The sequence below is a fragment of the Ranitomeya variabilis genome, chromosome 4 (genome assembly GCF_051348905.1).
Source record: "Ranitomeya variabilis isolate aRanVar5 chromosome 4, aRanVar5.hap1, whole genome shotgun sequence".
NCBI lineage: Eukaryota > Metazoa > Chordata > Amphibia > Anura > Dendrobatidae > Ranitomeya > Ranitomeya variabilis.
The window spans coordinates 412,652,272-412,665,054 of record NC_135235.1 but is presented as its reverse complement, the minus strand read 5'-3'; the positions used below and the strand labels follow the sequence as shown (position 1 = coordinate 412,665,054).

The 12,783-nt window shown below is 47.2% G+C and overlaps 1 protein-coding gene across 1 annotated transcript; it reads left to right on the top strand.

Moving 5' to 3' along the window:
• Positions 1–288: 288 nt before the first annotated feature.
• On the top strand, positions 289–8,390 carry LOC143765018 (uncharacterized). Its single transcript, XM_077251236.1, has 5 exons — positions 289–395; positions 479–601; positions 709–794; positions 6,048–6,159; positions 8,031–8,390. Exons 2-5 carry the CDS (start codon positions 568–570, stop codon positions 8,222–8,224), a joined length of 426 nt encoding a protein of 141 aa, XP_077107351.1. The 5' UTR covers positions 289–395; positions 479–567; the 3' UTR covers positions 8,225–8,390.
• The last annotated feature ends 4,393 nt before the right edge of the window (positions 8,391–12,783 follow it).

Genomic DNA, 12,783 nt, shown 5'->3' with positions numbered 1-12,783 from the left:
CCCCTGGAGGCCCGGCTGTGAAATGTATTGGTGTCTGTGATACCTGGTCAGGTGAACTCCTTCAGTGCCATCAGACGTACCATAGCTCCCCTTAGTGGCGGAGCCACAGTACTGCAATGACCAGGACTCTGGGGCGCTGCACATACTCCATAAGAACCACTACATCATGTGTCTCCTTCATTGTGCTATCAGCAGTAACTCCTGCAGCATGGCTGTGCCCAGATCTAGTGAGATTAGGCAGCGTTGCCATGCCAGCTCTATGGGTTTGTTTCACCAAGTGACAAACGTGGGCTGCCTAATTTCACTAGAGCTGGGTACAATCAAGCTGAGTAGAATTAGCAAACAGAAATTGAAGTCTAATGTTTTCCAGAAACATTTTTTAATGAAAATGTAAGGTAAGCCAAGTCTGTGGATCAGTGGAAATAATCAGCATCTTCAGCAACTCAATATGATTTTCTGTATAATTTTTATGTGTCAGGTTCCCATACGGTATCAGGATGTCACTGTCTATTTCTCTGTGGAAGATGGGAGTACTTAGAAGAAAACAAGAGTTTGTAGAAGAAAATTATGATGGAGATGCACCAGACCCCACCATCAATAGGTAAGAGGACGTTTTCACGAGTGGCAAAAGACCCCAGATTTAAGTGTCATCTTGATATCACCAATAGACTGATCACCACATGTGAACATTGTGTTATTCTTCTCTAGATGAAAATCCACCGGAGAGATGTTCTATTGCTCTGTATTCTGAGGAATCTCCAGAGAAAAGTCCCTGTGTCCTACACAATAATCAGGTAGACACATGTAAGAAATTTTCAGATACAGTGGTCCCTCAAGCTAAAATAGTTCTTTTTTTCTGAGACAGCCATTATAAGTTGAAAATGTTCTAACTTGGGAATGAAATTTTAAGGAAAACTGGCCTCCAAAATATCAACTCAAATAAGAAAAAAATAAGGGCATTATAGTGCACACACAATGTATCCTAAAGTTAGAATAAAGCTGGAATTACTGGACAGCCCCTCAATGAATGCGCGCCAGTAATGCAAGTGTTTGAAGAGTAAGGTCCCCAAGCTGATTATCAGGGAATAAAATGTGATGCCGATCTGCAGTGTCTGGCAGTGAATGTTGAAGGCTAAAGGTACCTTCACACGAAACGACATTATAACGATATCGCTAGCAATCCGTGACGTTGCAGCGTCCTCGCTAAGCGATATCGTTTCGTTTGACACGCAGCAGCGATCAGGATCCTGCTGTGATGTCGCTGGTCGCTGAATAAAGTCCAGAACTTTATTTGGTCGTCCGATCGCTGTGTATCGTTGTGTTTGAAAGCAAAAGCAACGATACCAGCGATATTTTACACTGGTAACCAGGGTAAACATCGGGTTACTAAGCGCAGGGCCGCGCTTAGTTACCCGATGTTTACCCTGGTTACTAGCGTAAAATGTAAAAAAAACAAACAGCACATACTCACATTGCGTCCCCTGCAGTCTGCTTCCTCCTCTGACTCAGCGCCGCAAAGTGAAAGTGAAAGCAGCACAGCGGTGACGTCACCGCTCTGCTCTCACTGTACGGCGCTCAGTCAGTCAGGAAGTGGACGCAGGGGGACGTGAATGTAAGTATGTGCTGTTTGTTTTTTTTAGATTTTACGCTGGTAACCAGGGTAAACATCGGGTTACTAAGCGCGGCCCTGCGCTTAGTTACCCGATGTTTACCCTGGTTACCAGGGGACCTCGGCATAGTTGATCGCTGGAGAGCGGTCTGTGTGACAGCTCTCCAGCGACCAAACAGCGACGCTGCAGCGATCTACATCGTTGTCGCTATCGCTGCAGCGTCGCTTCGTGTGAAGGTACCTTTAGGAAAGACTGATATATTAAAAAATATGGAAACTTGAGGCCATTATAAATTGAGGGTAAACAGTTCCAAAGTAGGTTTATTACTGAAGATAGGTATATGCAAACTAAGCACAGAAGAGAGAGCAATGTGAATCCAGTGTGCTTATAGCAGACGATGCTAGCTGGTCTCGAGCACTTGCGTTGGGCTGTCAAGTACATTTCTACTAGTCTGGTGTACAAGCTGTGCAGAAAAGGATATGTAGAAGCGAGGTTTAATTAAAGGGGTTACCCTGGAATACAGTAGAGAAAAATAAAGAAATAAAATGTAATTATGAATAAATTCCTTTGATTAGTAAATGACACTTATTTTGTCTATGGAGAGTCATTGTAGTACATTAAAATGGCTGTCACTATTAGAAACCTGTACTCGCATATTAATAGGAAAGGAACCTGTGAATGTATGCAGTAGGAAGCACCACTGCTGTGACCTGGAGAGCTTGACAGTACGTGGTATAGATCATATCCCGGACCCAGCAGCGGGGCTTTCTACTGCACAGGATCCAGTCCTACCAGGGCCGGACTTAGCCCAAAAGGCGCCCTGTGCGAGACTGCAGGACGGCGCCCCCCCCCCCTCCAAACTTTGAAAGAAAACAATAACTCTTTAATATTCACAACAACACGTTTACTTAGAAAACTTGTGTTTCCCTGCAAAACACTTGAAGAAACACTAATATTGCAATAACGGGAATTATAAAGTGCTTTAAAGCGGACCAAAAGGAAAAAATGACGCTTGGTCCAAAGCCATATGGGCTGACAGCCAATCAGAGTGCAGAGCGGCGGCCTGCAAGGCCAAACACCGCCACACCATGACCAGATGACATATTACCACCACAGTGATCGAATAATATCAAATACAAGGAACGAATACCACAACATCATGACCAGACCACATATTACCACCACATAGTGACTGAATACTACAATACTGATCAATAATAAAAAAAACCACAATACTATCACCATAAGTGCCATTATACACAGGAGATCTGTACTTAGTATGCAGCGTCTGTGTATAGGTAATACAGTGATCACCGGTGACATACACAGGACCTCAGTATATAGTATACAGTGTATAGTGTCAGTGTATAGGTAACACACTGACTCACCAGTGACATCTCTAGGTGAAGTCCTTCATCTTTCATCCCGCACAGACCGCCATCACTTCATCCAGCCAGGACTCGTCTCTGCAGGAAATAACACAGTTATCTCGAGTTCCACTTGCAGAACACATTACTTAATTTTCCCAACTTCTACATTACACCACATGAAGAAGGCGACATAGTGTCACTCTACACAGTAATAGGACCGCCCCTCCATTTAAAACAGTATACTCAAAAAATAAAATAAATACATCACTGCAGTAATAATATCCCTTAATTAGCCCCTATGGTAATAATATTCGCCATCCTGGCCCCCGTGTGTCTCATTCCTGGCGTCAGCCATATATTCTCCCATCCTGCCCTAATGAGTATCTATCCTGCCCCATATGATCTTCCCATCCTGCCCCATCTGTCTCCATCGTATCCATCCTGCCCCATCTGTCTCCAATCCTGCCTCCAGTGTCTCCAGTCATGACGCCATGTCTGTCATCCTGCCCCGTGTCTCCATTCTGCCCCTGTGTCAAGCATTCTGCCCGTGTCCAGCATTCTGCACCAGTGTCCAGCATTCTGCCCCTGTGTCCAGCTTTCTGCCCCCTGTGTCCAGCTTTCTGCCCCAGTGTCCAGCTTTCTGCCCCAGTGTCCAGCTTTCTGCCCCAGTGTCCAGCTTTCTGCCCCAGTGTCCAGCTTTCTGCCCCAGTGTCCAGCGTTCTGCCCCCGTGTCCAGCGTTCTGCCCCCGTGTCCAGCGTTCTGCCCCAGTGTCCAGCGTTCTGCCCCAGTGTCCAGCGTTCTGCCCCAGTGTCCAGCGTTCTGCCCCCGTGTCCAGCGTTCTGCCCCCGTGTCCAGCGTTCTGCCCCCGTGTCCAGCGTTCTGCCCCCGTGTCCAGCGTTCTGCCCCAGTGTCCAGCGTTCTGCCCCAGTGTCCAGCGTTCTGCCCCTGTGTCCAGCGTTCTGCCCCCGTGTCCAGCGTTCTGCCCCTGTGTCCAGCGTTCTGCCCCCCGTGTCCAGCGTTCTGCCCTCGTGTGCAGCGTTCTGCCCCAATGTCCTTTCTGCCCCCCTGTGTCCAGCTTTCTGCCCCCCCCTGTGTCCAGCTTTCTGCCCCCCAGTGTCCAGCTTTCTGCCCCCCCCTGTGTCCAGCGTTCTGCCCCAGTGTCCAGCTTTCTGCCCCCCAGTGTCCAGCTTTCTGCCCCCCAGTGTCCAGCTTTCTGCCCCCCCCTGTGTCCAGCGTTCTGCCCCAGTGTCCAGCTTTCTGCCCCCCAGTGTCCAGCTTTCTGCCCCCCCCCCTGTGTCCAGCTTTCTGCCCCCCAGTGTCCAGCTTTCTGCCCCCCCCTGTGTCCAGCGTTCTGCCCCAGTGTCCAGCTTTCTGCCCCCCAGTGTCCAGCTTTCTGCCCCCCCCCCTGTGTCCAGCGTTCTGCCCCAGTGTCCAGCTTTCTGCCCCCCTGTGTCCAGCTTTCTGCCCCCCTGTGTCCAGCTTTCTGCCCCCCAGTGTCCAGCTTTCTGCCCCCCCCCTGTGTCCAGCGTTCTGCCCCAGTGTCCAGCTTTCTGCCCCCCAGTGTCCAGCTTTCTGCCCCCCCCTGTGTCCAGCTTTCTGCCCCCCAGTGTCCAGCTTTCTGCCCCCCCTGTGTCCAGCGTTCTGCCCAGTGTCCAGCTTTCTGCCCCCCAGTGTCCAGCTTTCTGCCCCCCCCTGTGTCCAGCGTTCTGCCCCAGTGTCCAGCTTTCTGCCCCCCTGTGTCCAGCTTTCTGCCCCCCTGTGTCCAGCTTTCTGCCCCCCAGTGTCCAGCTTTCTGCCCCCCTGTGTCCAGCTTTCTGCCCTGGGCCCCCCCCCCCGATCGCTGCTCTCAATAAAAAAAAAAACAAAACAAGTTCTGCTTACCTGACCGCGATCCTGCTCTGTCTGGTTATCGGTGGGGGCGGCCATCTTCCTGAGGCCGCGCGTGCGCAGGTGGAGTGCTCTGCTGCCTGGGGCTTCAGGAAAATGGCCGCGGGATGCCGCGCATGCGCAGATGGAGATCGCGGCGGCCATTTTTCTGAAGCTGACATGCGAACAGGTAAATTCTGCACCGCCGGCGACCCGCCCCCCGCATTGTGCCGCCCCCCGCATTGCGCCCCCCTTCCTACGCCACTGCTTGGCGCCCTGTGTGGCCGCACAGGTCGCACAGGGCAAAGGCCGGCCCTGAGTCCTACTAACATTCTAGGTCAGGTTTCTGCCAGTGTAACAATGCTGCTCACTTGGGAGTTAAATGTCCGTCTTGTTTATTGCTTTCCTCATAAACCACATCAGAGGAAATTCAAATACAGCCCATGTCCATCTCAAAGTATAACATAAAGCAAAAAGTCCATACAATAGTTAACCCGCATGGCTTAGAGTCCAGCTTCTTAGTCCTTTAGCAAAGGCACTCAATCCAGGAGATCTGCACACCTCCTTACACACAGCAATGTGTGAGACAAACAGGTCTCAATTTACAAAATGACCACACCCCGGGGTGGAGATATGGTGAGCAGCTGTCTCGCCCAATTCTTCAGCTGCTCACAATCAAACGGTCATGACCGATTAACCCCTTTTAGTCCTACGTGTGCTAAAGCATTTCTCCAGGTTTATCTCCCACCCAACCAGGTGTCCTTCAGCGACCTTACATAAGATAGAGGTAATTTTCATCCACTATAGCAATTACTTCACTAGTCAAAACAATTTAGTAATTCATTCAAAATAACATTCTTTTTCTTATGCATTACACAGACCTTAAAAATGACAGTAAAAATGCACTTTAAGAAATACGTTTTGTATGCAGGGAAGTTTTCTTATGGGGGATTTTTATTGTCTGTTTTCATAAAACGTTTAAAATGTTCAATAAAAAAAATCTCTACAAGAAAAACCGACGTTGTTGTTCACAACTGCTAATCACAGTGATGTTTTTATTTTCCAGGGCATTAAAAAAAAAAATAGCTTGCTCTTATTTGTTGCTAAGAGTAAAAAAAAGAGTTTCTTTGTTGGTTTTGCTAAATGAGAACCACTTTGCCTGTCCAAAATGTGTGTTTTTGGTTTTGCGTGTTAAATCAGGTGGAAGATTTGATTGATATTAAAGTTGAAGTTATAGAGGGAGAAGAAGAGTCGTACATGAGAGGTGATCAGCCATGTAGGAAAGAGGATCGTCCTGTAAACATTAGCCCAGGTGAGTAATAGTCAATATATAGTAGTCACATTTCTTGTCCTTTTCTTTGTTCATTTGCTAGAATTCTCTCCAGTTCTTTACCAACTTGAATATATGTCTGTTTGGAACGGGTAGAGAATGTCAGAGGTCATCACCCTCTAGGCTTCTGCCCATTTAAAAGGGAATCTGTCAGTATTATAAACCCTCATAAGTCGTCTCAAGTCATAGAGAGTTGAATAAAGTGATATCTTGATATCTGCGATCCATTGTCTTATTCCAGAGAAATACTACATTTTTCTTAATATATAAATGAGCTATTAAAGGGAACCTGTCACCCCCAAAATGGCTGGTGAGGTAAGCTCACCGGCATCAGGGGCTTATCTACAGCATTCTGTAATGCTGTAGATAAGCCCCCGATGTATCCTGAAAGAGGAGAAAAAGACGTTAGATTATACTCACCCAGGGGCGGTCCCGGTGCGGTCAGGTCGGATGGGTGTCTCCGGTCCGCTCCGGCGCCTCCCATCTTCATTCCATGACGTCCTCTTCGGGTCTTTACGCCGCGGCTCCGGCGCAGGCGTACTTTGTCTGCAGTGTGTACTGCAAAGTACTGCAGTGCGCAGGCGCCGGAAAGGTCAGAGAGGCCCGGCGTCTGCGCACTGCAGCGGCATTTAACTAGCGCTCCCGGCCGCGCAGCCGGAGGCGCTCGCTCCGCTGACCCCCATCACATGATCGGGGGTCAGCGGTGCATTGCCATAACAACCAGAGGTCTCCTTGAGACCTCTATGGTTGTTGATGGCCGATTGCTTTGAGCGCCACCCTGTGGTCAGTGCTCAAAGTACACCTGCCTTTCTACTACATAGAGGTGATCTGTATTTCACCTCTATGTAGCAGAGCCGATCGTGTAGTGCATGCTTCTAGCCTCCTATGGAGGCTATTGAAGCATGCCAAAATTAAGAAAAAAAAGTGTTTAAAAATATTAAAAAAATAAAAAATATATAAAAGTTCAAATCACCCCCCTTTCGCCCCAATCAAAATAAAACAATTAAAAAAAATTAAACCTACACATATTTGGTATCGCCGCGTTCAGAATCGCCCGATCTATCAATAAAAACAAAGGATTAACCTGACCGCTAAATGGCGTAGCGAGAAAAAAATCAAAACGCCAAAATTACGTTTTTTTGGTCGCCGCGACATTGCATTAAAATGCAATAACGGGCGATCAAAAGAATGTATCTACACCAAAATGGTATCATTAAAAACGCCAGCTCGGCACACAAAAAATAAGCCCTCACCCGACCCCAGATCATGAAAATTGGAGACGCTACGGGTATTGGAAAATCGCGCAATTTTTTTTTTTTTTTTTTTTAAGCAAATTTTGGATTTTTTTTTCACCAATTAGGTAAAAAATAACCTAGACATGTTGGTGTCTATGAACTCATAATGACCTGGAGAATCATAATGGCAGGTTAGTTTTAGCATTTGGTGAACCTAGCAAAAAAGCCAAACAAAAAACAAGTGTGAGATTGCACTTTTTTTGCAATTTCATCACACTTGGAATTTTTTTCCCGTTTTCTGTTACACGGCATGGTAAAACCAATGGTATCGTTCAAAAGTACATCTCGTCCCGCAAAAAATAAGCCCTCACATGGCCATATTGACGGAAAAATAAAAAAAGTTATGGCTCTGGGAAGGAGGGGAGCGAAAAACGAAAACGAAACAACGGAAAAAGCTCCGGGGGTGAAGGGGTTAATTATGTACCATCCATACGTGGATCAGAGATGTGTATCTATGGTCCTGCAGTGCAGATGTAAGTGCGCACACAGAAAAGTGGCACACTCAATTTTTATTTTATTTTATTTTTCCTTTAAAAACCCTCATCTTTCCCATCACAGACCCAGCATTACACCTGGAACCACCAGAGGAGCTGCGGAGGCTCACAGAGAGACACTTTATGGCACCAATACCCTCAATGGCAAACCGAAGATACCCCCAGAGAAAGTGTCATGTTTGCAACAATGTCTTTCTAAATGCTTTAAAATATAACACATTGATGCCTGCCTATGACATATCCTCATGGGCTGCTTAAAAATAGATTTTATTCCATCAATCTAGTACTTTTTTATTTGGTTATTAGTTTAGGGTTTTTTTTAATACTTTTGTTTTTTTTTAAATGGCTTGATGAAGTCTAAATAAATTATACTAGGTGCCCTCATTTGGCAAAACATTCATTTTAATAGCATGCATTTATTGTAATAAAAAAATGAACCCTTACCAATTTTGTTCACATGACATTGAATTCTTCCTCTTAGATTCCTGCCACTTTTGATTGATCTGGAGGATCAGAGGGAATGTCATCATTAACGGCATGACTAGTCTGGTCCAAGTTAGCGTTCTACCGAGCATGTGCCTATCAACTATTGGGGTGCACTCTCAATGCATGCTGCCCACTTTGCATGTTTCACACCTATATGCAGGTACGGACTGTGGCTGAAATTCAGTCCTGGCATTTGAAATCACACCGGCCCATGTTGTCCCCGCCCCATGAACCAGATGGGATATATCACTAACATTACCCTGGTGTCATGTCGGACGCTGTTCAGACCAGGTCATCCGACAGACAGCGGTAGTTCCGCTTTTGACCACTATTTGCTCATTGGCGTCGGCTAGGTTTTGTCTAGCTGTTCCGGGGTTAATTTACCTGATCCTCGGATTGGAGGCTGGGCCATGCCCATTGCCTTTTTATAGTTCTCCTGATCATTGGGTGTCGCCGATTATAGCTTCTGTCTTGCGCATTTGTTATCTCGGTCTGGAGTGGAGAGCTGGTCGTTGGAGTATCGTTGCTGGTGGTGTATTTTCCCTTGTCTTATTTACTCCTTCCTATATTTGTGTTTATTTTGCCCTGCACATTTATAGTGTATTCCTGAGTGACTGCAGCGTGATGTATATTTTCCTTTATCCTTGTCTGTGCTAACTGTGGGTACTGGTGTATTGCATTCACTGGGTGGAGGGCGGAGGTTTCCAGCTCAGGGTTGTATCAGGAGGCAAGGTGAGGGTCGAGGCCTGAACATGCACACCATCAGTGTAAACTTCAGGTAGAGGGCCAGTCAGTATTTCCCTAGTCTTAGGGAAATTGCAGGGGCCCGGGTTATAAGCTCTCGCCCACCTAGTCCCTCCGTGACATTATAATCGGCCAACATTATTTCCATGGATCCCATGATTTCCATAAGCCGCCAGTTGAGGGCGCTGTTCCTACAGGTCACTGAGTTGAGGGGGGCAGTGCAGCAACAGGGAATAGCAGTATCTAATGTGCAAGCCGTTGTTACAGATAAAGTTGCTGAACCTAAGTATCCGTTGCCTGAAAAATTTGCTGGGGAACGCAGTAAATTTGTTACTTTTCGTGAGGCTTGCAAACTATATTTTCGGATGCGTCCGACTTCCTCCGGTAATGAGGCTCAGCGTGTGGGCCTGGTGTTGTGATTATTAAGCGGGGATCCCCAAGCATGGGCGTTTTCTTTGCCATCTGATTCTACTGCATTTGACTCTGTGGAGAGTTTTTTTTTCTGCACTTGGAAACATCTACGACGAGCCTGACAGAATGGCTCTAGCAGAATCTAAGATACGCACTATTTGCCAGTGGGAGCGAGTAGCAGAGGATTACTGTTCTGAATTCCGCCGCTGTGCGGTCGACACTCAGTGGAATGATTCCCCGCTGCGGAGTCATTTTATTCATGGAGTTTCTGACAGGGTTAAAAAAGCCCTCCTGATGTATTGATCGCCGTTTGCGTCTGGGAGAGCATGTGACATCATCTGTGGGAGGAGGTTTGGGTTTACGTGAGGTTGCTGCAGGTGAGCCCACGGAACCTATGCAAATCGCAGGGGTATCACATGTTAAGCATCAGGCTTCTGTACATGGGAGGCAGGGAGCGTGCTTTTTCTGCGGTAAAACTGGTCATTTTATTAATATCTGTCCTCTGCTGTCAAAGAAAAATGCAACGGCTTAAAGACTTCTAAACTCAGAGGGTGTGGAGGAGTCCAATCTGAGCTTGAGTATGTCCTCCATGATGGTATCTCAGTGCATGCTCCCTGCCAAGGTTGTTGATGCTGGCAGAGAGCTGCCAATCACTGTTTTTGTGGATAGTGGTTCTGCCACAAATCTCATTCATGAGGAGTTTGCGCACACTGCTGGTTTTAGGATCCAAAAACTGCCTCATGCTATCCGCGTGGTCGCTATCAATTCTGCTCCTCTCCCACAGGGGGAGATTACTGAGTTTGTGTCTGAGATTAAACTCCACATTGGGGTTCTTCATTCTGAGCAGGTTACATGTAAGGTGCTCAAGAGTCTTCCGGCACCATTGGTTCTGGGTTTTCCATGGTTGTCTACACACAACCCGGTGATAGACTGGAAAACTCAGGACATAATTCAGTGAAGTGATTTCTGCCAGGAGAATTGCTTGGCCACATGTGTTGCTGCTGTGACTTCAAGTGTCCCTGAGTCACTTCTGGATTTTGTGGATGTGTTCTCTGAGAAGGGTTGTTCAGAGTTGCCACCACATCGTCCCTATGACTGTACTATCAGGTTTAAACCAGGGGCTAAATTGCCCAAAGCAAGGATGTTTAACATCTCCGGTCCGGAGAGACAAGCGCTAAAGGATTACATTGCTGATAGTTTGAGCAAAGGGCACATCAGGCCTTCATCCTCTCCGGTGGCAGCAGGGTTCTTCTTCGTTAAGAAGAAAGATGGTGGACTACGGCCGTGTCTGGATTTCCGGGAGTTAAACCAGATTACGGTTCGTGATCCATACCCTATGCCATTGATACCGGATTTGTTCAACCAGGTGGCAGGTGCTAAGTGGTTTACCAAGCTTGACCTCAGGGGGGCGTACAACCTCATAAGAGTCCGTCAAGGTGATGAGTGGAAGACGGCTTTTAATACCCCTGAGGGTCATTTAGAAAATTTGGTGATGCCATTTGGGTTGACAAACGCACCTGCAGTGTTTCAGCATTTCATAAATGATGTGTTCTCGCATGTTTTGGGGAAATTCGTTATTGTGTACCTTGATGACATCCTCATATATTCTTGCGACCGTGACACTCATTTAGATCATGTCAAGCAGGTGTTACAGCTTCTCAGAGAGAATAAGCTGTATGCAAAACTGGAGAAATGTGTGTTTTCGGTACAGGAGTTGCCTTTCTTGGGCTATATCGTGTCTGCCTCTGGTTTTAAAATGGACGCCGCTAAGGTGCAAGCGGTGTTGCATTGGGAACGGCCTGATAACCTGAAAGCACTTCAGCGGTTCCTTGGGTTTTCTAACTACTATAGGAAATTTATCAAGGATAATTCCACCATTGCTAAACCGCTAACTGACATGACTAAAAAGGGTACCAATTTCTCCGTTTGGCCTGAGGCTGCTGTGTGCGCATTCGAATCTCTTAAAAACAGGTTTGTTTCGGCCCCCATTCTGGTGCAGCCAGATGTATCGAAACCTTTTGTGGTGGAAGTCGATGCATCTGAGGTTGGTGTGGGGGCGGTGCTGTCACAAGGCTCATCCTTGAGCGGTTTGCGTCCGTGCGCCTATTTTTCCAAGAAATTGTCGCCAGCCGAACGTAACTACGATATCGGCAACAGAGAGTTGTTGGCAATCAAATTGGCCTTTGAGGAATGGCGACACTTCTTGGAGGGGTCGATTCATCAGGTCACTGCTGTTACCGACCATAAGAATTTGCTTTATTTGGAGTCTGCCAAGCGTCTGTCTCCTAGGCAGGCTCGCTGGGCATTGTTTTTCACGCGGTTCAATTTTGTTGTCACCTACAGACCAGGGTCTAAAAACACTAAGGCAGATGCTCTGTCCAGGTGTTTTCCGGGGGGAGAACCTCGGGAGGATCCAGTACCCATCCTCCAAAAGGGTGTTGTGGTTTCGGCTCTCACTACCGAGGTTGAGGCTGAGATTGCCGAGGCTCAGGAGGAGGTACCATCTGAGCTACCTATCAACAAATCTTTTGTACCGCTTCATCTCCGCTTAAAGGTTTTGGCGGAGCATCATGATGCTGTCCTGGCTGGCCACCCAGGGGTTAGAGGTACTTTGGAGTTGGTGTCACGTCGGTTTTGGTGGCCCAAGATCCAACAGGACGTGGTCTCATACGTGTCAGCTTGTACCACGTGCGCTAGGGCTAAGACACCTCGCTCCCGTCCTGTTGGCACACTACTTCCTCTTGAGGTACATAGTAAGCCATGGACGGAAATCTCCATGGATTTCATCACTGATTTGCCCTCATCAGCTGGGAACACGGTCATCTTGGTGATTGTTGATCGGTTCTCAAAAATGTCGCACTTTGTGTCTTTGCCTTCGTTGCGCAGGTATTTGTGCAGGAGGTGGTCAGACTTCATGGGGTTCCGTCTGACATCGTGTCTGATAGGGGGTCTCAGTTTGTGTCAAAATTTTGGAAAGCATTTTGCTCACGGCTGGGGATCAAGTTGTCTCATTCTTCGGCGTTTCATCCTCAGTCAAATGGTCAGACTGAGCGTATGAACCAAAATTTGGAACAGTACTTACGCTGCTTTGTCTCTGATAATCAGGAGGAGTGGTCTACCTTTCTTTCTTTGGCTGAGTTTGCCATCAATAATCATCGCCAGGAGTCATCTGGGGA